General features: G+C 39.8%; 1 protein-coding gene across 3 annotated transcripts in view; it reads left to right on the top strand.

Moving 5' to 3' along the window:
• The first annotated feature begins 2,049 nt into the window (after positions 1-2,049).
• NBEA (neurobeachin) overlaps positions 2,050-22,926 on the top strand; it is a 509,659-nt gene continuing 488,782 nt past the window's right edge. For 2 of the 3 annotated variants that reach the window (XM_027792046.2, XM_055802616.1), the window contains exon 1: positions 2,050-3,063. In XM_027792046.2, coding sequence (XP_027647847.2) covers positions 2,773-3,063 — 291 coding nt within the window. In that variant the 5' untranslated portion in view covers positions 2,050-2,772. The remainder of the gene's footprint in view (positions 3,064-22,926) is intronic. The other variant, XM_005241160.4, reaches the window with a different exon arrangement.

The raw sequence follows: 22,926 nt of genomic DNA, 5'->3' as shown, positions 1-22,926 counted from the left end.
GGAATAATAAAAAGGAGAACTGCTGGGTGTTAGCTCCTAAGGGTGTTAAAATTTTTAGTGACTGTTACAGAGTTCTAGGCTTAGGTTTCAGTTTTTTGAAAAAGGCCAAGTATTCATGAACTTTCAAAAATACTTACATGTATAATTAAATATTTACGTTTACACAAACTTGAGGACCTCCAGACCCTAAGAGGTTACCTGGATGCCAGATAGGATCATTAAGAACATGAAATATTACTTTCTGAAATACAGATGAACAGTTTGGGTCAACCAAAGCTGAACATTTGCATAATTGGATCATTTGTAGACTGGAACTGTAATTTAACATACCTATATAGTCAAAGGTTTACCTTTTGAATTGGCTTTTTTTGTTTGGTTGGTTTTTATGTGAAATGGGGCAATGTAAGAGAAGTAATAGAATCTTTCACTGACATTTATAATTTGAGGATTTTTGCTTAGGTTTTTCTGGATAATGTTTTTAACAGGACCTACTTCAGCCAAGGATAGAAAAAGCAAGTGTAATTTGAAACACACTGTTCCATCAGCTCATCATTACCCACTAGCTGGAAGTTATCATGCCCAGAACTCACTCTGTGATACATAAGAGCTTCTCATCCACTACAGTTGAAAGTCTTCCCGGTTACCTCACTGAACACCCCTCTTCAGGAGTTTAAACTACGATGGCCCGACTGTAGTAAAGCAGTTAAGCACGTGTATTCAGTTTTGCTAGTTCTGCTACAGGGCTGGTGGGAATGGAACCCTTGGTCCCTCCACGAATATACAAAATTGAAATATATGTTTACTCTGAGCCATACAAGGATGCTCAGGGATGGTGGCAAACTAAGGAATTTTCTTCCATGGAAACTTTGTGCTTTCTTATCCCCTACAAGCAACTTTTCGGGTTTTCTCCCCATCTTTTGCAGCTTTCTGAAATAATGTTGGTTCCGTGATTCCCAGCTAACCCCAGTCATGTCTACGCATCTGGACTATGCACACTGTTAAGTACCTATGGACCTCTCAAACGTGACTGTTATGTATTTACAATGACGTAAAGCTAATGCTTCTCATAGTATAGAGCAGAGGTCTTCTCTTGGTGGAGCCTAAAGCAGCTGCTGTAATCCCGAGAACATAGTGATCAAGTCCTGCTGATTCATTGTGTTTATGCAGTTTATTATTTAAAGCTACATATAAGGAAGACTGGCATTCCAGCCAAATTCCCAAATTTGGGGTTACAGAAAAGACAGGATGAATGGTATTTTAAGACCAGGGGGCAAGATCTGTTGTAAAATTCAACTTTGAGATGACAGTCACTACGAAGACAAGGTAGAAGATGTTTTTTGAACAGGGATGGATTGTCTCCAGCACATGCAGAGCAAATACATACAATTGTACTCCACAAACATTTGAATAATTTGAGCCTCCTAAGAGCATCAGAGGTTTCTCAGATATAATACTGGAGGGGCTTGGAAAAATGCTCATTGCCATGAAGCACCACTGAAGCGAAGGGGCTCTGTAAAACTGCTGTTGGCTGGACATCTCTGTACGTAACACCACCACCGAGAACCAGGCATTCAAGTATTAACAAGAACTTTGGAAAGCACCCCTCTCCTTCACCAGCAGCAAGTAGGCTCTTGGGCTGGCAGACCCCACGGTTTCCCCTGTCCCTCCCTATGCTCAAGGGGATCACAGCTCAGGAGCCCCTGCACAACCCCAGCCACCCTCACCCAAACCTGGCCACTCGCTAACACTAAAGCTACTGAAGAAACCCACCGCGAGAGGTGCCAGCCCAGCCACTCCTCACTGAACCGCGTGGGACCGCGGTGGGAAAAGCACGGCGGAGGCCACAGAGGATGGCCACGGCGGGAACCGCCCGGGGAGCCCAGCAGGCCCTGCTCCGGCTGCCGGCCGGGGCGCTGCTGGGCCCCTCACCGGCAGGCTCCAGCGCCAGGCCAGCGGGAACACCTCCCGCCGACGGCGGCCCGCGGCTGGCAGCGGGCGCCCACCGCCGCGGCCCCGCCTGTAGCCCCGCAGGCCACCCGAGTGGCTGCGCGGCGGCCCGGCCCGCCCCGCCCGCAGGGGGCGCCCGAGGGCAGCGGGGCGAGGCCGGGCGCTGGGCCGGGGGGCGGCCCCGCGTCGAAGCGGGCGGGCGCCACCCTGTCACTTCGGGCGGCGTTGCGTAACCTCCCGGGAGCGGGCGGGCGGGGCCGGGCGGCAATCCCGGCGGGAGGCGGCGGCCCCGTGCCTCAGCGCGGCCCCTCTCGCCGCGGCGGCAGCAGCGCGGCTCCCGTGCACCTGCTCACCTGTCTCCCGGCCGGCTGGGGGGCCCCGGCCCGGCCACTCCCCCCGACGGGCTCGGCGCAGGCGCCCTAGCGGCTACCGCAGGCAGGGGGCGGCAACATGGCGGCGTGAGCGGCGGCGGTTTCGGCTCTACAACAACAGCAGCAGCAGCAGCAGCAGCGGCGGCGATCGCTCGCGCCGCCGTCAGCCCCGCGCGCCGCTTGTCCCCGCCGGGCCGCGCCGCGCGCGGCGGCGCCCGCTGCTCCTGCCCCGCGGCGGGGAGGCGGCCGCGGCCGGGCAGCCTTCGGCTAACGGGGCATCGGCGCCCATAATAATCCCTCATTATAGCGGAGCGGGGGAGCGGCTCCTGGGACGGTGCCTGCGCCTCGGGCCGGCTCCCTGCGGCCCCGCCGGGTGCGACTGCGGTGGATGCGAGGCTTGGCCCGGCCGGGCGGGGAGGCGGCGGCGGCAGGTGCCGGTAACGGCGGGGGGTAAATGGCGAGCGAGAAGCCGGTGTCGGGGCCGGACCCGCAGCCCGCGGGACTCATCTCCGTCGGGGCCGGCGGTGGAGGCGGAGGCGGCGGCAGCAGCAGCAGCAGCAGCAGCAGCGTCGCGGTGATGGGGGAGCTGAGGGCGTCGGGCTCCGGGTCCGTGGTGCTGCCCGCGGGGATGATTAACCCGTCGGTGCCGATCCGCAACATCCGGATGAAATTCGCCGTCCTCATCGGACTCATCCAGGTCGGGGAGGTCAGCAACCGGGACATCGTGGAGACGGTGCTGAACCTGGTAAGCGGCCCGGCACCCCGCCCCGGTGACGCCCCGGCGGGCAGAGGGCCCCTGGGCACCGGCTCCCGCAGCCCACCTCCTCCCGGGGCTGCGCCCTGCGCCCCCCGCCCCTGTGCAGCCCGAAAGGGACCTTCATTTTCCCAGCCCCTGCGTCCCTCCGACACGTACGGCCCTTCTCCGACCATCTTTCCATCCCAAACTCCTCTAGTGCCTTCCTCTCCCTCCTCCTCGATACCTCGACCCGCTCCTCTGGCGCGTGTGGCAGCAGCAGCCCCCTGGGCGCTCCCTGAACTCCAGGCAGGACCCTGCCTGGCACGGGCAGGCCGCTGCCCCCCTTCCCACTGCCTGCTCCTGCAGAACCGGAGTGTGGGCAATTCACGGTGTAAAAAACGAGATTAATTTGCAGTTTGGGGTTCTGGATGCTGCCTGATAACCTGGAGGCTTCCTCACTGGAGAAAGAGTGGCATGTCTGTAGTATCTGTTTTTAATGGGAAAACATTAAAAAAAAAAAAAAAGCAGACCGAGCTGGTAGCTTTTTATAGTGGTTGAAGCATGTGAAGGGTTTAACCCTGTTAGCTCAGAGCTAGTTGAGTATTTTATGTAGACGGGGTAGGAGGAGGGAGATCTTTGAAAGGATTTAATATGCTTTAACGTCTGTAATAGTTAGTTGTATTGCAGTATTGTATTGGGTTCCTCATGTCTTAATAATCTGCCGTACTTTCCAAAACACATTCTTGTCCGCAAAGTGAGTGCTGTTGCTAATTTTATTTAAGGTCTGTGCCCTGCGAGGTAACTGTTTTACACCAGTAAATAGCTTGAAAGGGAGAGAAGATGCTAAAATGTAGCTCCTTAGTCATCTGCTTACTTCATGGAGTGAAAGAGTTACTGCAGGACTGTATGACTTAATGTTTTTGCGCTACCTACACCAAAGCCTGAGGAACCTACAAAAGCCAAACGAGTGGATCTAAAAATGAATCACTTTCAATTATGTGCAATTTGGTGCTGCTCCTGAATGCAAGATTTGCTGCAGCAGAGCTTTTAAAGCAGTTCAGTCAATGAAATATCCTCAATTTTTGCATGTAAAATAGCATAGAATAATGACTGCTCAAAACTAAATGGCAATTAATTGAAAATGCCTTTGTTTCAAATGAGTTTAATGCTTCTAACCTCCACTCATTTTATACAAAGTCATGTAAAAAATATTTTGTTTCAGACACTTTAAAAGGATGTATTCTTCTGTTTGACAGTTATTTGCATTTGACCTAGCACAGACTGAATGGAAAAGCTGCAGCATGCAGGGAAAGACATGATTTGGTCAGATCATTTTAATATTTATGGCTTATCTGAACACACAGGGTTAAAGCCTTTGTAGTTTTGTGAGTATGTCAAAACAATAATCTGGTATATTTCCTACTCCTTTCTACAAGCTGTTTGTGACTTAACTGAAACTGATTTGTATATATATATATATATTTTTTTTTTTTTTACAAGTGTGGTACAAGTCATCATAACTTTATTGGATTATTACCCATTCCTGTAAAAGTAGCACTAGAGATAAGGGAATGACATGTAGTTATTTTATTAACTGGCTTTGTATAGATCATGACAGATACAAAGATGTTTAATCCTTTTCTGGTTTTCTTTATTCTTTCATTCCTCTTACTGATACTTAAGCTTATTTTAATTCTGGCTGTTAATGCATCAGCAACTGGACTAACATTGGCTTGTCTTTGCCGGGGGAGGGAGGGGGGAAGGTAAGAATGTGTTTTGGTATTTGTGTGGAGGAAATACAGTGCTTGTGTATGAGATCAACCTCCTAATTAGTTCCTATTTCTGAGAACTGTGCTTATACTTAAAAATAAATACGAATGTTTAACAGTCCTCTCAGCGTCAGGAGACATATATGAATTTGAAACTGCTTGGGAGTCTGCTGCAGTAGCGATGCATTCTGGATCAGTCATTACTTAACAGATGGACTCTAATATACAGTAGTCAGTATTCCCACAGCAGAGAGAGGTTATATTGTGTCTGCTAATCTTTTTTCTTGTCAGGGCAGTGAATGTCTCAAACTTAATGCTTGTGTATCTGAAACTTAATTTACTTGCGTGTGAAACAAACACAGTGGATATGGCAGATACAAAGTGAGGCTGACGGCATATCCCTAAAAACCTAAATGTTACCTGATTCTGTATTAAGGATTTTAATGGCAACTTGAAATGCAGTTTTGTGTTTTAGAAACATTATTTGTGGGGTGAGTGGAGGTGGACAGAACTTGATAGTTTTTGTTGGCTTTTTTTTTCTGTATTCCTTCAGCCTGTACTTTTAGTATTTCTGAATGACTTTGGTGCAAATGTGATACTGAGTGGACAGTGCTTAAAGAGCTGATCTCAGTTTGATGTGTCAGTTGATAGGTTATATTTCTCTCAGAGACTTAACCTACACTATACCATATTGGGCATCTATAAGCCGTTTGGTAATAGCTTTTTGGTGTTGGAATTCTGCATGGCTGACACTTCTTTTATTATTGGAGAGAATCAGAAGTTAATAATTGAGATACTTTTTTATTTTCTTATCTGAGATTACTGTGCTCTTCCCTGTAAAGCTTCAATAAGTCTGTTCATTCTTCCTGCATCTGTGTGGAAGCAGCAGCAAATGTCTGAGACAAAACTTTGGCTTGGCTTGCCCTTCTCATGGAGATGGTCACTCTTCTTTCCTGTTAAGTTTTCTACTTAGGGTTTCTCTTGGACGGTTTTTACCTTTTAAATGTTTGTTTTTGGTGGCCTCACACTGTGGTCTCTGTTACTGCATTTCACTTTGTTCATGTGGTACCTTCTGATGTTGATGGACACAGTGATTTCTTGTATCTGTGAGGTGATGAAGTGCTTTTTATGCAGTGCTGAAAATCCTTTTCTGTGTCTAATATGTTGTTGGATTTTCAGCTTTGCTAGATTTTAACAGTTGACTTTCAACTCAAGACAGTCTATTGTTCCTGGGTATGCCTGTGCTGTTCATGGGATTAGTTGATTCTCTTGATGCTTTTCTTAGTGACGCTTCTTTTCCTCTGAACCCACTGTGTTCAAAGTTCTGTTACACTGGTGAATTGGTTTAATTGAGTATCACTTGGTAAGAGTTTCTAGTATTGCTTGTGTTACTTTTCATTGTTTAATATTACAGTGAAAGACACAATGGAGAGAGGATTCAGCCCTTTATAGGCAATGCCTATGAACTAATTATTATCCTTAAAAAAAAACACCTGCTAGTTTTAATATTGTGAAGGTCAGAAGATATTAAGAGTATGAGCTTTTCTAAAACACTTTTCTAAAATGATCGTTTAGAATATTGTATTCTTTTTACATGTCCAGAAGTAGGAGGAAACTCCTCATTGTACCTTATGTGTTCTTCTGTGATGGTGCTTGTTTTGATTTTGGTCCATGAGTTTAATCTGAAGTCCCAGGTTCAGCATGCTGTCTCAGAGATGTGTGTTCACTGACCCTTGTGTACTGCAAAGCACCGAACTGGAAAAGTCTGTCCTTGCAAACAACATAATCCTTTAATTGCTTAGTGATTTCTCTTTGGGGATATTTTGACACCAGTTCGGTGCTTCTATTGGTGAGGAGGCCTTTCCCCTTTCAACAGCACTATTCGTTTTCTTAGGGTACTGTCAAAGATGTTGTTATTGCTATGGTAGATGTGCTTATTGTTATTCTCCGTAGTGCCTTTGCTTCTTGATACCCTTTTGTACTTACAATATGTGTTAGATGGATATTTATATAAAGTTCTGCACCATGTGCTCCAGCAAATATGATATTAAGGTGGAAGTGGGTCAGTCTGTCCACTACTTCAGGTGTATTTTTGTTCCATTTATTTTCTAGTGCAACATTTCAACATATGGCATTAATTAGTTTTTCTATAATACATCTCAGATGGCCTTTCCTTTCATTATTTTTACTGACTTTCTTCCTTAATTCTCTGCTTTTCCAGTATTTTAATGGTCTTGGGGAATTTTTCCTTCAGTGTGTTTTTGAACTGTCTCTTATCTGGCCAGCTTTCATCCAACGTGAGTATGTGAATTGCATTGTTTCTTAGCTTTTAGAAAGCTTTCTCTGTTCCGGTTTGAAATTCCTAGAATTTTTTATTTTGAGTTTTGTAGTGCTGATTCTGTGGCAGTGCAAAATAAGAAGGGTGAGCAGGAAGCTGACTGGTACTAAAAAAATATGACTGGTGCTGACACATGCAGCTTGTTTTGCCTATGCATCTTGAACAGATTAGATAGAGATTTAAAGAGATTTCAATCTGATACGGGTGTAGCTGACCAGGGTTGTCCTTGTCCAATCTCGAAACCTTTTATATATGTTTTGTCAGGCTAGAGAGTGCTTGTAAGAAGTAGGTCAAACACCAGGCGTAGTTCAAAAAGTCTCTTGCTGTTCTTGTTGACTACAGCCCACACTTTTCTTGGCTATTCCATCCTACTTCAGTGCTAGTTACCCATCAGAAGAGGTAAGCCATTTTTTAGTGCTCTGTCATGTTGTGCACTTCTAGGTGTGGCATTTGCAGCTTCAGAGCCAAATGGGTTGGGTTATGTGAGAGATCCTTCTTGCCTTACAGGCTTTCCATAGTAGTAGTTATAAGGAAAAATGAAAAGGGAGGGATATGTAAGAAAAAAAGAAATCACGTATTTTCTTCAGACATTTCAGTGTCGTCTTAAGCTAAAGCTGGCTTTTGATATTTGAGTTCTTTGAATCAATTTACAGTTTTGGTTGCTGAAACATCCTGTGACACAGTTCTACTGTTGTGTGGGGAGGAAGAATCACTTTTGTTCGTTGGATGCTGTTGTACTCTGAGATAGCATGGGCGTTGAGCTGTAGCCTCCATCATATGACTTCTGGGTTTTTTTGTGGAACTAGCTTTGCAGGCTTGAGAATCTTATTCCATTTTCTTGGTAGAAGACTAGAAGACTTCCTGTTTTTGTAGTATATTTCTCTGCTGATAGTATTATTCAAGAATGCAAAGTTTGGGGGAATTTTGAAGTTGTTCTTTTTTTCTTTTTTCTTGTGTGTGTGAGTTTTGTTTTAGGTAATATTCAACTGGTGGTGGCAGTCCTTGTCCAAGTTACTGTCTGTCCCACTAGTTCCTTTCTATCCTGCTCTTGTACTACCCATAGTAAGCTATGTCTGGATGTTACTGTAGAAGCTGCCAGAGCTGTATGAAAAGAGCAGTATCCTCCAGTGTGAGAGTTTGTAGTAGCGTTCCATGGGCAGCTACTTGAGTACTGTAGTTGTTTTCCTTATCTAATAGTCATTATCAAATACTTTCATGGAAAAATTAGTTTTGGTTACAAAAAATATTTGTATGACTGAATGTTCACTTAATTTCTTATAGTATAACTGATTGCTTTTGCCTTTTTCTTTCTAATCTTTGACAAGTAGGTGTTTATGGGTGGCAAGTTTATTCAGTCCTTGTAACAGTCATGAAGCAATAGTGGTATCTCAGCAGGTGGCCTGGAATCTACTGTGGATCTGGTATGATGGATTGATAGACTTGTATAGGTGATAACTTTTTAAAATTTGTAATGGTGAGCATATCACTGAATATTCCTTATCACTTAACTCTGAACAGCTTTTTTTTTTTTTTTTTTTTTTTTTAGCTTTACATCTTACTTGTCTGTACAGGATTCAGTTCATGGATTATAAAGGAGGTGAACACCTAGAGGCTTTTTTATTATTTTTGTCACACTGAAGTAATAAAGTTCCAAGATTGGTATTAATAAACACCTCAGATCTTTGGCTTTTTCCCCTACTCCCGCCTCAGACCCTACCTATGTTTTATCCCTTTGCATCAAGCAAAGGGTTAGCACCTTTCTCTATCAGGATACTATTTTTACAAAATTGTGGCCTGATTCCCCATTTAAACCACGTGTTTTATAAGACTAAGCATTTAGCTGTATATTCATTTATATACTAATCTTTCTCTCTTCTCCATATTTTCCCTCACTGTCCTCCCCTGAATCTTGGCTTTCAGATGGGTATTCAAAGGGGTAGAAGTCAAGGGGCATGGCTCATTACAACCATGAGGTTTGTCTAGGAGGCCATGATGCAGTTTTTTCTTTCATGTTAATGCTTTTCGGTGTCTCCACTTGTATGTTTCAAATACATGAATCACTGTCTATATTACATCCTTAAAAACAACCAACCAACAAAAAACAAACTAAAACCCAACACCGAAATACTGCATAATCATCTCAGAATTCTTACTGAGGTGTTTGTTCCCCTTTCATGCCATACTGAGTTTAGTCAAAGTGGAATGAAATCTGTGATGGGGTTAGTACCAATACTAAGACTTTTTTATCCTGATATACACTGTGTACAGTACTAACACACTGCATTAACTTAATAAGCTATGCAAGCTATTTTAAATCAGTCTTTTACCTGTTCATTACCTGGTACTTCACTTTTTTGGTTTTATATCTTAGCCTGTCTTGATGAATGTGCCATTTCAAATAAGCTTGTGTTGCTCTTCCATTATTGTAGTACTTTGCACAGAAAAGTATCATTGCAGCTATGTTGTTAGCTGATATCTTTTATCTGTTTGATGGCCAAAGGGTCAGTGCAGTAGTGTGTGTGTGTTGATGAAGTTCCATTTATTTTGTGATGGAATGTGATCCTTAATTACCATTCATACTTTTGTAAATGCCCCATTGTCGAGTTTTATTAGTTCTTACATAGACAGAACCCTTAAGCTTTCTTTAAATCCTAATCAAGTTTAGAACTTGCTTGTATAATCAAAGGCAGCAGATCTTTTGAAACATCAGTTTTGAATTTAATGATCTACCTTCCACTTCTGCCTTGGAAAGGTTTGGCTTGGATATACTGTGAATGATACAATATTCAATATATGATAACCTATAAAGATAATGAACAATTAAAAAAAAAGGGTTTATTTGTGGAGAGTCACATACTACTTAATGATAGAAATACCTTTTTCAACTATAGGATTATGATGAATTTCAGCTATTTGAACTATAGTTTCATAACTTCAAGTTATGAAGATTGTTAATGACATTCATCTCTAAGAGAAAGATTATCTGTTATTTCCAGAAGAGAAGCACTTCACCTTCTGATTAACCTACTGACTTTCTGCTAAATTCTGCTAAAATTTGCATTCTGGTAATTTCTATGCTTTAGAGTTTGTTCTACTTTTGAAGTACATGGAAAATTATAAATTTCAGTAAATAAGTAAGTCTAAGTAGTTGTGGTGTTACTGAGATTTATACCAGTGATGCAGATTCATTTATATTAATGCAACTGTATAATGTGACTAACCTGCTTTAATTTAAAATTGGGTTGCATCAGTGAAATTGTTCCAATATAACAACTCACTGAAAGCTTGCATAAATGTGAATACTGCTTATGCCATTCAGCAGCTTACAAATGCTTGACTGCTATTTTTGGAAAATGATGTTTCTTTCACTGCCCTTTTGTTTACAGTTGGAAGCCTTAACTATGCAGAATAGGTATTAGATTTTGGAATTAGCTGAAAGTGAGCGAGGGCAAGATATTCACTTACAAGTGAAATTGTTATCATACCATGCTTTTTGGTGCTGCGAAAGTGTAGACAGAAGGATGGAAATAATCATTCTTTGTGCAGAGCCTTCTAAAGTAACTCCAGTACCAGCAATATGGCATTATAGTCAGTTTCACATTATCTCATTTTTTTTGTCTTTATATTCTGTGACAAATGCCCAGTTACATACAATTTTCTAACTTTTATTGACTTTTGCCTGCTTTAAGAGCCACTGAAACTGTTTTCTTTTTCATTTTTTTGCTCGTTTGTTTTGTAAAAACAAAGTGCTTTGAATGTTTATAAACACAAATATGAATTTGGAAACAGTGTGTCATTTGCTTCACAAATAAGCCTGTACAAACCTTTGAAACATACACTCTTTCCTACCACATAGAAAACAGTAAGGTATGCTTTTATTAAATATAGGATAGTAACCATGAAATACACATTCAAGCTAGTAATGAACTGACTGAAGCCAAGCCCTGTCTTGGATTGCTCATGCCTGACTGATCAGAGTTTGCTCTTACTCTTCAGCAATACTCTGTGTAGCTCACTGCATCCAAAAAATATTTTTTCATTTAATTATGAGCTAAAAATCATCCTGTCACTCTTAGTGTTATGAAACTTCAATTATTTTTTTTTTAAAAAAAAACCAAACAACAAAGAAAGGAAAAAGAGATTACTTCGAAATTATGGGAGCATTCTTGCTTGAAGTTGAATGTTTTATAGTTAGCAGAATGGGAAGGCTGTCTGCCCCTTCCAATAGGACATATACATAAGAATGTCGCTACAGAGTTTTGTCGGCTTCAATTGTGTAGCATCCCCATAATGTGAGCAGATGTGAACTACTATATCTGAGAATGTTAGCAGGGAGAATGAGCTTCCCAGTGGTCTGGAGAATGGACCTGGGGATTCAGCATCTTTGCAGAAGGGCATTAGCTGAAACTTACCAAAACATTTGTGTTAAGACTCTGTTGGACTGAGTAAGTTCTTCAAAGCAAGATGCTCAAGAGGTGGGAGCTACTTAATTCTTCTAAATTTTTATTTTTTTTTCCTGAAGAGATTTGTGGAGCCCCTGTCCCATGTTTTAGCCTCTGGGTTCCAAAAATCTTTGCTGCTGCTTCTGTGTCTTCAGCTATGGCATGTATACTTCCAGTTTGTTTGGTTTGTTTTATGCACCTTTTAGGTCATTTGAAAGACTTCCTCATCACTCTGTTCCTCATGGAAATGTTGCAGCTTCCATTGCATCTTTTGATATCCTAGAGAGCGTTATGTGAAAGCAGAAATACTTACAAGAGACTGTTAGACTATCCAAGGCCGAAGTGAATTGAGTTCATCTGAAAAGAAAATTCAACATACTGTCCTAGGCTCATATGAACACACTTTTTTTTTTACTTTATTTTTTTTTCCTTTTTTTCAAAATCACATTAATGATGATGCCACTCTGTTTTTCTCTTTGGCTAACACTACAACATCCTCCTGAAGCTTCATTGTCAGAGCACTTTCATAAACTAGCAGAATCACAGAAATTCCAAAGAATTGTAGAGCGGTTGAGAATGGAAGGGTCTTCTGGAGCTCTCTAGACAAAAATCTATGCTCAAAGCAGGGTCAACTAGAGCAAGTAGCTCAGGGCCTTATCATGGCTGGGTTTTGGATGCTTTTAATGATGGAGAGACTCCTGTGTAAAGTTTTTACTGGAGTTCTCTGTGCCGTTGCTACTTCTCCTGTCACTGGGTGCCACTGAGAAGAGTTTGTCTCTCTTGTTTCTACTCCCTGCTCACTCTACCCCCCCTACAAATACACATACACATTTGTAAGATCTTTTCAGACCTTCTCTTCTTAAAACTAAACAATCCCGGCTCTCTTCAGGCTTTCTTTGTATGTCAGATGTTCCAATCCCTTAATCATTTGCACATTTAGATCTTTATTCTCCTTGTGCAGATAATAGTGCTCCTTTCCAAAAAGGAGGAGGAGTCTGGGAAGCTTTTAATTACAGCAACTCTTTTTCTCATCTCACAGTATGAGCTGCAATGCCTACCACAAATAATGCAGTCAATATTGCAATGCTTAACCCAGCAAAGGACAATTTGCACCACATGCAGCCAAGAAAGAAAACAGACCTCTGTAAGCCACAGAAGTGAGTGTTTGCTTTTCATTTGTTGTGCCTGCCTGTTAATAGATAGCCTTGGATGAAGCACACAAACCCCAGAGTGTCTGTCAGTTCTGCAAATCACAGTTATGGTTGTAGGTAATCTTTTTTTCTTGGATTTCAGAAATATAAAATGTAGCCATATTTGGTATTCTGCTGAAAATGTATGAAGTCAATATTAGTGGCTTAATACTGAGTTAAGGAAACTTTGTGGGTCTTAACACTACTATAAATACTACCTTTAAAAAAAAAACAACAGAATGAATTGAAATTAAGCTAGAAGAGCTTAGTAGTTAGCGTAGTCTTCAAAGTTACAGATGCTTGACATCAGAAGGAAAAATAAAAAGAACCCACCCTGTTATTCAGTATAGATCCAAAGCTGTTGAAGTTCTTCATTGAGTTTGTTGAAAAGAATAGATTAATGACTTTATATATAGTCTAATATTGATAGATTAAATGTTTGATAGCACTTCTTGTGGGTGTGACTGTGTAACTTAGAAACTGTAATATATTAAGCAAAGATGATTGCATAACAAAATTTTTATAGTTCATGCTTCATTTAAAGAAAATACTTTTTTCATTCGAAGTAACTTATGATGTCACAATGTGTTTATTATTATACTGGAACAATATCTAGGCTTAGTCACTGAGAGGGAGTCAGTCTTTGATAGTTGATTCAGTACAAGTATTTGGCATTTTAAAGGTAGTGCTCACTGAATAGGAGTTGATACTGTGTTTAAAATTGACTGTTCTTCAGTGAAGTTGGTAGTTACAGATATTTCCTAAAACCCAGAAGCATGTCATTCCCAGTTGTTACAGTCATGACTATTTCCCTTATTAGTAGTATAAACAGGTTTTATAACAAGGGAAAATTAATTATAGTAAAATAGCTTACGTAAATTTTCTCTTTATTTCTAATAGAATGTGATTAAATTCTATTTAAGAACAAATTTGGATCTACTTGCTTTGCTACATGTCCTGGTTCAGTTAAAATAGTTTTGAAGCCTGCAATCCTTTTTCTGACTTGAAAGTATAGTTTATTAAGCAAGCTTTCACTTTTTCAGAAAACCAGCAGCTCAAACTAATTCAAATACATGTAAAATATGTATTAAGAAACTTTGGTGTAATTAAAAGCAACAATCCAAAGGAAGGGTGAGAAGAGGGGAAGCAGAAGTTTCAACTGAACGAGGCTATACCATATAAGCTGATAACCTTTAGACTGCCTAAGTTGATACTTCTCCATTTGAGTCTGTTCTTAAAAGTCTCAGCACACACACACAAAAAAAGTTAATTGTTTAGGTGAAGTTTAGCTAAGAAATGGTACCACTGAAAGGAAGCTTTACATTAAAAATACCTCTTAACAGTATGAGTGGAAAATTCTGAATACAACAGATTATCTTCTTTCACTGATGCGGTGTCCACCTGGATTTACAGAGACCTTGAAATGACTGGTTATATGATGTTCTATTAATTTTTGAGGTGTGTGAGGGAATTACCACCATCTGTTAGTAAGAGAGTCTAAGCCCACATGTGGCCTTCAAAATGTGTTAAGTGTTTAATTTTCTAAGTAAGAAATCCTTTTCTTAAAACCAAACTAAAAGCAGTTAAGGGATTTTAGTATGTAAATAGAAAATGCCCTTTTTTTTTTTTTTAACAGTCCAAATTTAAGTTCTTGGATCATTTGTCACAGCTTTGATTTGTGGTTCTAGCCTGTCCTCTGAAGTTAGAATGGCAGTAAATACTTGTAATTGAGCTCTTCTCCTGCACTAGTTATGATATAACTGGCTTTTCAACTCACTCTAAGTCAGTCGGAGCTATGTTTTAGCTAAAACTTGCTTCACCCTGGAAAGAGAGCAGCACATACAATGTATTGTCTTCTGGCTGAGATCAGTCCTAAATGTGTCTTGTACCAAAGCCTGATACTATCCAGATGTGCAGAAAAAGCTGTAAGAAGCTTGAGGTGTTGATAACAATCTTAAATCCTTTCTGGCGGTCAGATGAATCTTAGGAGCACCTTGTTTAAATTACTATTTCAAAATTCCTCTCTCACATGCTTCTTGTGAAGTTACAGTAGGTTTTAGGGCTTCCTCAGTAAGGAAGCTGGTTAAGCAACCTGAACTGAAATGGTGTCAGCCTGGTAACATAGGGATTCAGCTTTCTGAACTGTGTCCATGGTCATGTTACGTCTTTCTACATTACCATCTCTTCAAATGTTGTGTTTCCCTCACCTCCTTCTAGGTACTAGGACTTTTGGATGTGTGGCATTTTTGAGGATGAGAGTTGGGTTTTTTTCGCTTAAGCAGTACATCTGAACTGGCTATGTATGTTTTTGCTCCATTAGTTTTTGAAAAATCTTGGGTTTAAAAATTTCCTTATGTATGCATTTCATAGTGTATGAGCTGTTGGGGAGACTGTATACTTTGTACAAGCAGGATGTGGTACAAGCTGCAGCTGAAAGTCCAGACAATGTGAATTTAAATTTAAAATTCCTTTAAGAAACCTTGGAAGATTTACTGGAGATAGGAAGGAATTGTTTGTGGTCTAGAAAAAAATCCTGACTAAAGAAAAACTCCTTGGCATTTCTATTTATTTAGAAAATGGAAATCAAACTAAATAGTCTGTACTTAGTGTAGCAAAATGAGATCTTTTAAACACTATAATGAAAGGCTACTGAAGCATTATTAAAAATTAACACAGCCAAGAGAGTTATTGAGAAAAGTAGCATTTAGCAGTAATTGTTCGTACATTTTGGTACTGCTGTATGGTAAGTAGCTTCCAGCTTCTTAATCTATGTTCAGTTTCCCTTGTAATGTATTTAATTTTTTTTCAACTGTTTTTTTTTTCTTCTCATATATTTGTACATTAAGAGTAACCATTCTAGGTCCATAGGTTTGTACTGTGACTGAAAACAAAGACTTGCCTGAAGTCTTTAATTGTTATAAGCATCAAAATAAGCTGTAGAGGAGACGTACTTTTAAGTCATCAGACTTACCTTTGGGGAGTAAAATGTCATAGAAAAAACTATATTGTGATGCTTTGTGGGCACCCAGACTGGAGCAGTCTGTGAAGAACTGCAGCCCGTGGGAAGAGCTCACATTGGAGAAATTTGTGGACTGTCTCCCATGGGGACGCCCACGCTGGAACAGAGGAAGAGTGTGAGGAGTTCTCCCCCTCAGAAGGAAGGAGCAGCAGAAACAATGCATGATGAACTGACCACAGCATCTGTTCCCTGTGCTCCTGGCAGGGAGAAAGGTGAAAAATTTGGGAGTACAGCTGAGCCCAGGAAGAGGGGAGGGGTTGGGGGAAGTTGGTTTTAGGTTGTGGTTTTATTTCTTATTATCCTACTCTGATTTGAATGGTAATAAATTAAACTTATTTCCCCGAGTCAAGTCTGTTTTGCCCATGATAGTAATTGGTGAGTGATCTCTCCCTGTCCTTATCTCTGCCCTTGAGCCTTTCATTGTATTTTTCTTCCCCTGTCCTGCTGAAGAAGGGGAGTGATAGAGCGGCTTTGGTGGACACCTGGTATCCAGCCAAGGTCAGTCCACCACAGAGAGATAGGTTTTAAGTGGTAGAAACATTTTGAAATACAGTTCTTAAGGAGGTACACAAGACCTGTGTGGTTAAGTATTTTCATTGGTTAGTTGTAAACAGAATTAATGTTTTATGCAGAGATTGATCTATGTACTCTACTATTCATTTCTCTGTATTTCAAAAGCAGCTGATTTTCACCTTTTGAAATCTGTGGAGTTTCTTCATTGTGTTGACATATGCAGTGGTGAGATACAATTAAAAAAATGTGATTGATACTTTCAGGTGATGAACAAGGTTTAGTTATGCATACTGGCTGTCCTAGATGTGTTGCCATTTCTGATAAAACCAATGGATTCTGACTAGTTGAAAGAACTGGCAGTGACATGTAGCTCTTCAGCAACTTCACTGCCAGCTCTGAAAAGTCTTGTTTGACAAAGAGGAGTCGGCTTGTTCTCTCGTGCACATTGCTGATGCCTCTCTTCATACACGTGAAGCTATTTAGAGACATCCTGGAGGACAGCGTTACCAGTAAACAGCTTGTATTAAACTGTTTGTGTCACTAATCCCACATTCTACTTCAATGCAATGTGGATGAAAGTGCTTACATTTCATGCTTTATAGCTTTTACTTACACATCTAGGGATTATTTCCTCCTAACTACCCCCCCCTTGTGTGACATATCCACTGGAAATGCATGCCCAGCTTTCACAAAAGGCTCAGAACTTGGGTCTTGTAGGGTTTGTATCTCATAACTACATTGTGCTTTTTAAGTCCTTGGCTGAATAGAAAGAAGACTAACTGTTCTTGTGGACAGTTCATAGTGGTTGAGATGTTTTACCCTGGCTTGGAATATTATAATTGTGTATTAAAAGAAGAAATCAGATGTTTGCTTTTTCAAGTCAATCAGACAGGTACTGGTATCTAAAACTCCCCTGTATAGGAGACAACAAATTTATCTGTTATGGTGGTTGAATGGTAAGTTACAATTTACATGTAACAAATGAACAGGATCTTCATGTGTTTTGTTTATTGGTTCTGGATGTGTTCAAAATGCATCCAGCTAATTTTCAGTTAAGAATCATACTTCCATGACACAGTTACTATGAGATTTCTTTTTTTAACTGGAAGAGTTGAAGATTTTCCTTTTATTTTTTTATTTTTTTTAATAGAAGAAAGGATCAAGGCAATGTTTGAACTCCATCTTTCTTATCACTGTCATATAGTATTTTCTGTTTTGGTTCATTGCTAGAGACCAGTATATGTGTGTGTGTTCTACCTGGAAACATTTGATGGTCTTTATCTGAATTTGGTAATTAGACCATGGGATGCTTACCTAAGATTTTTTTCTTTGTGTAGATGAGATTAACGTTGTTTAATTTTGTGTGCTTTTTAAATTGCAGGACCATTCCTTTTTTCCGTGCACAGGGCCTGTTAAGACTTACACAGATGCCTGGCACATTTAATTGCAAACTACCATTGAACTGCACACAAATTGTTTGGTTGGATCATCTTTTCTTGTTTAAAAATTCATGGCAAAAATGAAAGAAAATGGAATGCCTAGTGAGCATCAGTAAACTATAAATGTAAATATAAGCATTTTGAGGCACTTCTGTGGTATGAAAAAAATGTTAATGTAGATGTTGTTATCCAGCTTTGAAGCCTTAAAGATGAACTATGAAGGTTGGTTAAAATCGGGGGGGGGGGGGGGGGGGGGGGGGGATGGGGGGAAGGGGAAGAAAGAGCCTTAGATCAGTTACAGAATGTTAAATCATGACTCACAGAACAATTTAGAATGGAAGGCCTCTTATTAGTGGTAGTCAAAACTGAGAAAGTATGTATTCAAGTGTAGGCTTTGGAGGAGGGCATGACAGAAAACATGCAGATCAAAAAATCTGATACCTTCCAAATACTGTGCTTTTTTTTTTATATTCACATACATAAAAAGACTTGGCTTTCCTTTCAAAAATGTTAAAGGTTGCTTGTTTAAAAAATATGGCTTTATCGGACCTTAAAGGTCTTATTGTCCTCAACAGCGTAGATTCATGGCTCTTCTTGGTTGCTTGCATTGGTGACACATTGCTTATAGGTGAATAAAATATGCTCCTTTGAGATGAAGAAGCTCTACAGAGCTTTTTACAGTAAAAAAAAATAAAATTTTAAAAACTACGCATTCACTGCATATCTGTTTAGTGAGGCGCTATTAATTGTTTTAGGTATTTATTGGCCAGTGATTTCTTTGTCATTGTTCAGTTGGTTGGACTTTCCTTTCTTCAGAATTTTGAATTCTGAAAAAAAAAAGGAAATTTGAATTAATGTACTTAAAGATTAACTTTTTAAATACTTTACATCTTCACTATCTAAATACGATTGCATTTTAAAGTTTCTTTTTGATCTGCAGTAGTAAAGTTCACTGTAATCCTTCTCATGAGTGATGTCACAATGGGTTATGGCTTTACTTTCAAATTAAGTAACAATTCAAATTTCATGGAGAACAAATATTGAAGATGCATTTCAATGAGTGTATTTGTCAAGTACTGGGTAGATATTGTTAGTGGAGAAAACAGAAACCAAATATCTGAAGCAAGCTTTGTCTGTTTCATTTTTCTTTTCCTTTTTGTAGGCCCATTTGACTAGATTTACATATGTTCTCCCTTCAGCTGCCATAGCTTCACTATTGCAGTTTCTCTGTAGCTAGAATTATTCTTATTTGTTTCAAAATTCTTATTTTAAATAATTCTTCAAAGTGTGTGTTATTACTTATTGAATGAAAGTAGGGCTGCCACAGTCTTTTATCCTGAGCAAACAGATTACATTTTCTTGTACTTAAATTTTCATAAACATCAAAGCTGTGCCAGTTCTTACAGGATTTGGGGCTAATTGTTTTTTATGGATTTTATGGAAATGAAAAATATGCATATATTTCTAGCTCTACATTCCTTAAAATAAAAACATAATTTTCAAATAATGTTTACAACTTTTGAAGTGTGAAGTATTTCTTCTGGTTGGGGTATTTTAGCAAAATACTTCTTTCCATAAAAATCCTTGAGGTGCTTACATTAAATCTACTACTTTTCATATAGAACAACAAAAAATCAGTTTTGGAACTGTGGGGTGATTTTGTTGTTTGTTTGGAGCTTTTTTGCATTTCTTTAAAATACTATTCTTAACAATAAACATAATAAAATAGCATTTTAATGGAAGTAATAACAACAAACTAAAACTCCAAACATATAATGAAACAATCTCACTTGACTGGAAGTAATTGTTTTTTAAACTTAGAATACCAGTCTTTTAGAATAACCAGCTTTATTTTTTAGTTCAAAGAAGGTTATTTGCACAGTGGAATACTAAGGGGGTATCAGGAAATCTCAGCTCTGGGTATAGTCTGTGAAAGTTTTCTCTCCAGCTTGATTTGTGATAGGCAGATCTATGAAGGGCTAGAATTAGATTACTAATGCAATTTTTCACTTGTGAGAGAATGCTGGATTTTAGGCAGCATCAATAAAGGGGAAAAGTTAATTTATTTTTGCCCTGTCATGGTGGATTGTATTTCTACCTTCATGGATTTTATTTTTTTTTTTAATCACTGCTGAGCAGCAAAATCATACTTCACTAGATGCCCATGTACTGTAGAAGTAAAAAACAGGAGTTTTAAAACCAGATGAGAAACTATGCAAAGAAGTTCTAATTAAAAAGTCTTTCTGGTCATGAAGATTAATTGCTATAATTCATTTTGCTCAAAGGGATGTTTTCAATGAACATTTTCAACTGTGTGTAAATAGCATCTGATACAACAAGGGGAATACGTTTTACTTGCAGATTTATACAAATCAAGTAAATACACATCTTAATACAGCAACATAGATGCAAATACAACCTTTTCATTTTTAAAGGAAAAATAAATGTGTATGATTTTTCCCAGCAGTTTTAGTTGCCTTTCCTATATTTAAGAATTATTTTTTTTTTACTTCTCCCTCCCCCCTTCACAAAGTGTGATATAGGCCATCATTGTCTGGTAAATAATTGGTGGAGTAAATAATTGTGTGGTGGAGATTGTCCAAGCACTATTTTTTGAACATTACTTGAGCTCTTCAGCAGTTACGTTTTATTGAGGAGGGCAGATTTAAGAACCAGAGTAACTTTGAAAGGTGGGTTTTATACAGTTCCAAAAAATCTGTTCCAAATTTCTTGGTCATCAGTGTAAAAGAAATCCTTTAAACCCTTTTAAGTATTTCCTTAGCCAAAGAACCAGTGCTGACAGGTGAGGTCTTGTACTGTTAACATGTATCTTGCACGCTTAGATTACCAACTGAATTGCAGATTAGTTTTAAATGTTCAGGTATGGTACTAAACATCTTTTGGAACTCCTACATTTATCAAGAAGTTAAAATATTTAAGTGCTAAAAGAGATCTGTGAAGGCTCCTCCTTTAACTTTAAATAAATGGTTTATGGGAAGGAAAAGATGGGGGGGGGGGGGGGCGAGGGGGGAATCTTCACTAATCAGTGATTTCTCAGTTTCAGTATTTATAAAGCTGTGACACAAGCTAAATGCCTAGCACATGCTCCTTACCAAAGTTACACTATATTAGTGCAAAACCTCTTTCTATAGTGTTGATAGGCCCATGTTGCTCTAGCTACATGAATAAGCTCTCCAAATCAGCAGATAAATGGCAACCAGCCTGGAAGGAAAAACTTACTATTTCACATGGTCTGATGGTCGTGCCATTGTTTTGTGCAGAAAGGAACCTCAAAAGAACTGTGCCAGCAGCACTCTGAAGGTATGTGGACATAGAAGGACAAAAGTTTATTTGGGCACAGAGGGACCAGAAAAGATGCCCGCTACAAGTGGTCATGCATATACAGGCTGCCATTTTATCCCTGACCCAAGCTGACTTCAGGATAGCAAGCTAAGATCAGAGACAAGATGAGTACATTCACAGTTAACAATCAGTCCCAAGCAACAAAGACCATGATCAACAGCAGTGCAAAGTATGCTTCTGTCTCGGAAGTTTCCTTTATGGAAGCGATGAATTTACGAGAGAGCTTAAAAGATCTTATAAGAAAGATGGAGGAAGACTTTGTACCAAGGTCTGTAGTGACAGGATGGGGGGAATGGTTTTAAACTGAAAAGAGGGTAGGTTTTGATTGAATATGAGGAAGAAATTCTTCACGATGAATGTGGTCAGACCCTGAAACATTGTCCAGAGGAGCTGTGGATGCCCCATCATTAGAGTGTTCAGGGTCAGGCTGGAGAGGGCTTTGAGCAACCTGGTCTAGTGGAAGGTGTCCCTGCCCATGGCAGGGAGCTTGAACTTGAGTATCTTTAAAGGTCTCTTCTAACCCAACTCATTCCATGATTCTATGAGCACTCTCTGGCAAATGAGAGATTGGTACTTTATTTGCTTAGGTGATATAAATAGGAGCTATAAGCTGTCCTTCATGTCTTTTTTGAGGATCTGTTTCTGTGGGATCTGTTCCTCATTGAGGGCCCAAATAGAGCGTGTACCCAATCTACTCAAGGGCCTTAGTCAGTGTTCTCTGATGTGTTTCTCTTAATTCCTCGGTGACTGAAGTTCTAATGTAGTTTAAGGGGGGAGAGGGGAGGGAGAAGAGTGAGATCAAGTGCTTGTGACCCTGCTTGTCACTGTGTGGGGAAGCTTAGGTTGCCATTGCTGTTTCAGTCAGTTAAGCTTGTTAGCTAGGATTTGTAAATCTGTTGTGTTCCCTCAAGACCTGCTTAGTCAGATGGTGAAGGGGCATCTCTTAGCTGAACGTAATTTCCCTTGTGAAATGGATTTTTTACACTAGGTACCTTTTTTTCCCTAAACCTGTTTAAAAACACATAAGGGCTGTATGGATTCCACTAAGTGAACCAGAGTCAAGCATGAGTCTTCCTCATGGGTGGTGGTTGTCAACAGATTAGGATGCTTCTCAGGTTGTAAACTGCACTGAGGTCTGCTGTGTTGAAGCTGTCCAGCATCAGCTCTTCCTTGACCTACTCTTTGTTCTCTCCCATACTCCTTCCATGTAGGGATAGTAAGTTGCTTAATTCTGCCAGGTAGCTTGTATGGTATGTTTTCTGCCCCTTGCAATCCGTATATTGTTTTACCTTTTCAGTAAACTTCTGTCTCCACTGGAAGAACTCCTAGATTTAATGGCAGGTTACTGTTATGCTGGCTTTTTCTCCAGTAAGAATAAAAAATCAGATCACTCGTCCTCAGTGAGGGTCATGACTAAATTTCTCTTCAGATGAGCGTAACTTATTTCTATTTTTTTATCTGCCTCTCAGTCAGAGGCTTTCCTCTCTATCTTGGATCTAGGGAAATTACCTTCTTGCCACGAAAAACCAAGGTGTTTAAATTACTGTGTGTTTTGAAGATACAGATATTTTTTTTCTGGAAGAAATTCAAGTTGTATTCTGTTGTGTCAAGACTTTATACAAAGCCATGGAAATAGATTCAGTACAAAGTTGGAGAATTAGCCTTACTGGGCATCAAAAGGTTGCTGCATGGAGCTTCTTTCTCTTTTCTGTCAAGCTGTGTGTAATCAAAAAATACCCAATAACAATGCTTTTTTGGCAGAGCAGTTTTGCAATAACTTTCTGCACAGATTCTGAAAA

This window comes from Falco peregrinus, chromosome 4 (genome assembly GCF_023634155.1).
Source record: "Falco peregrinus isolate bFalPer1 chromosome 4, bFalPer1.pri, whole genome shotgun sequence".
NCBI classification, from domain to species: domain Eukaryota; kingdom Metazoa; phylum Chordata; class Aves; order Falconiformes; family Falconidae; genus Falco; species Falco peregrinus.
This window is presented reverse-complemented; position numbering and strand designations above follow the sequence as displayed.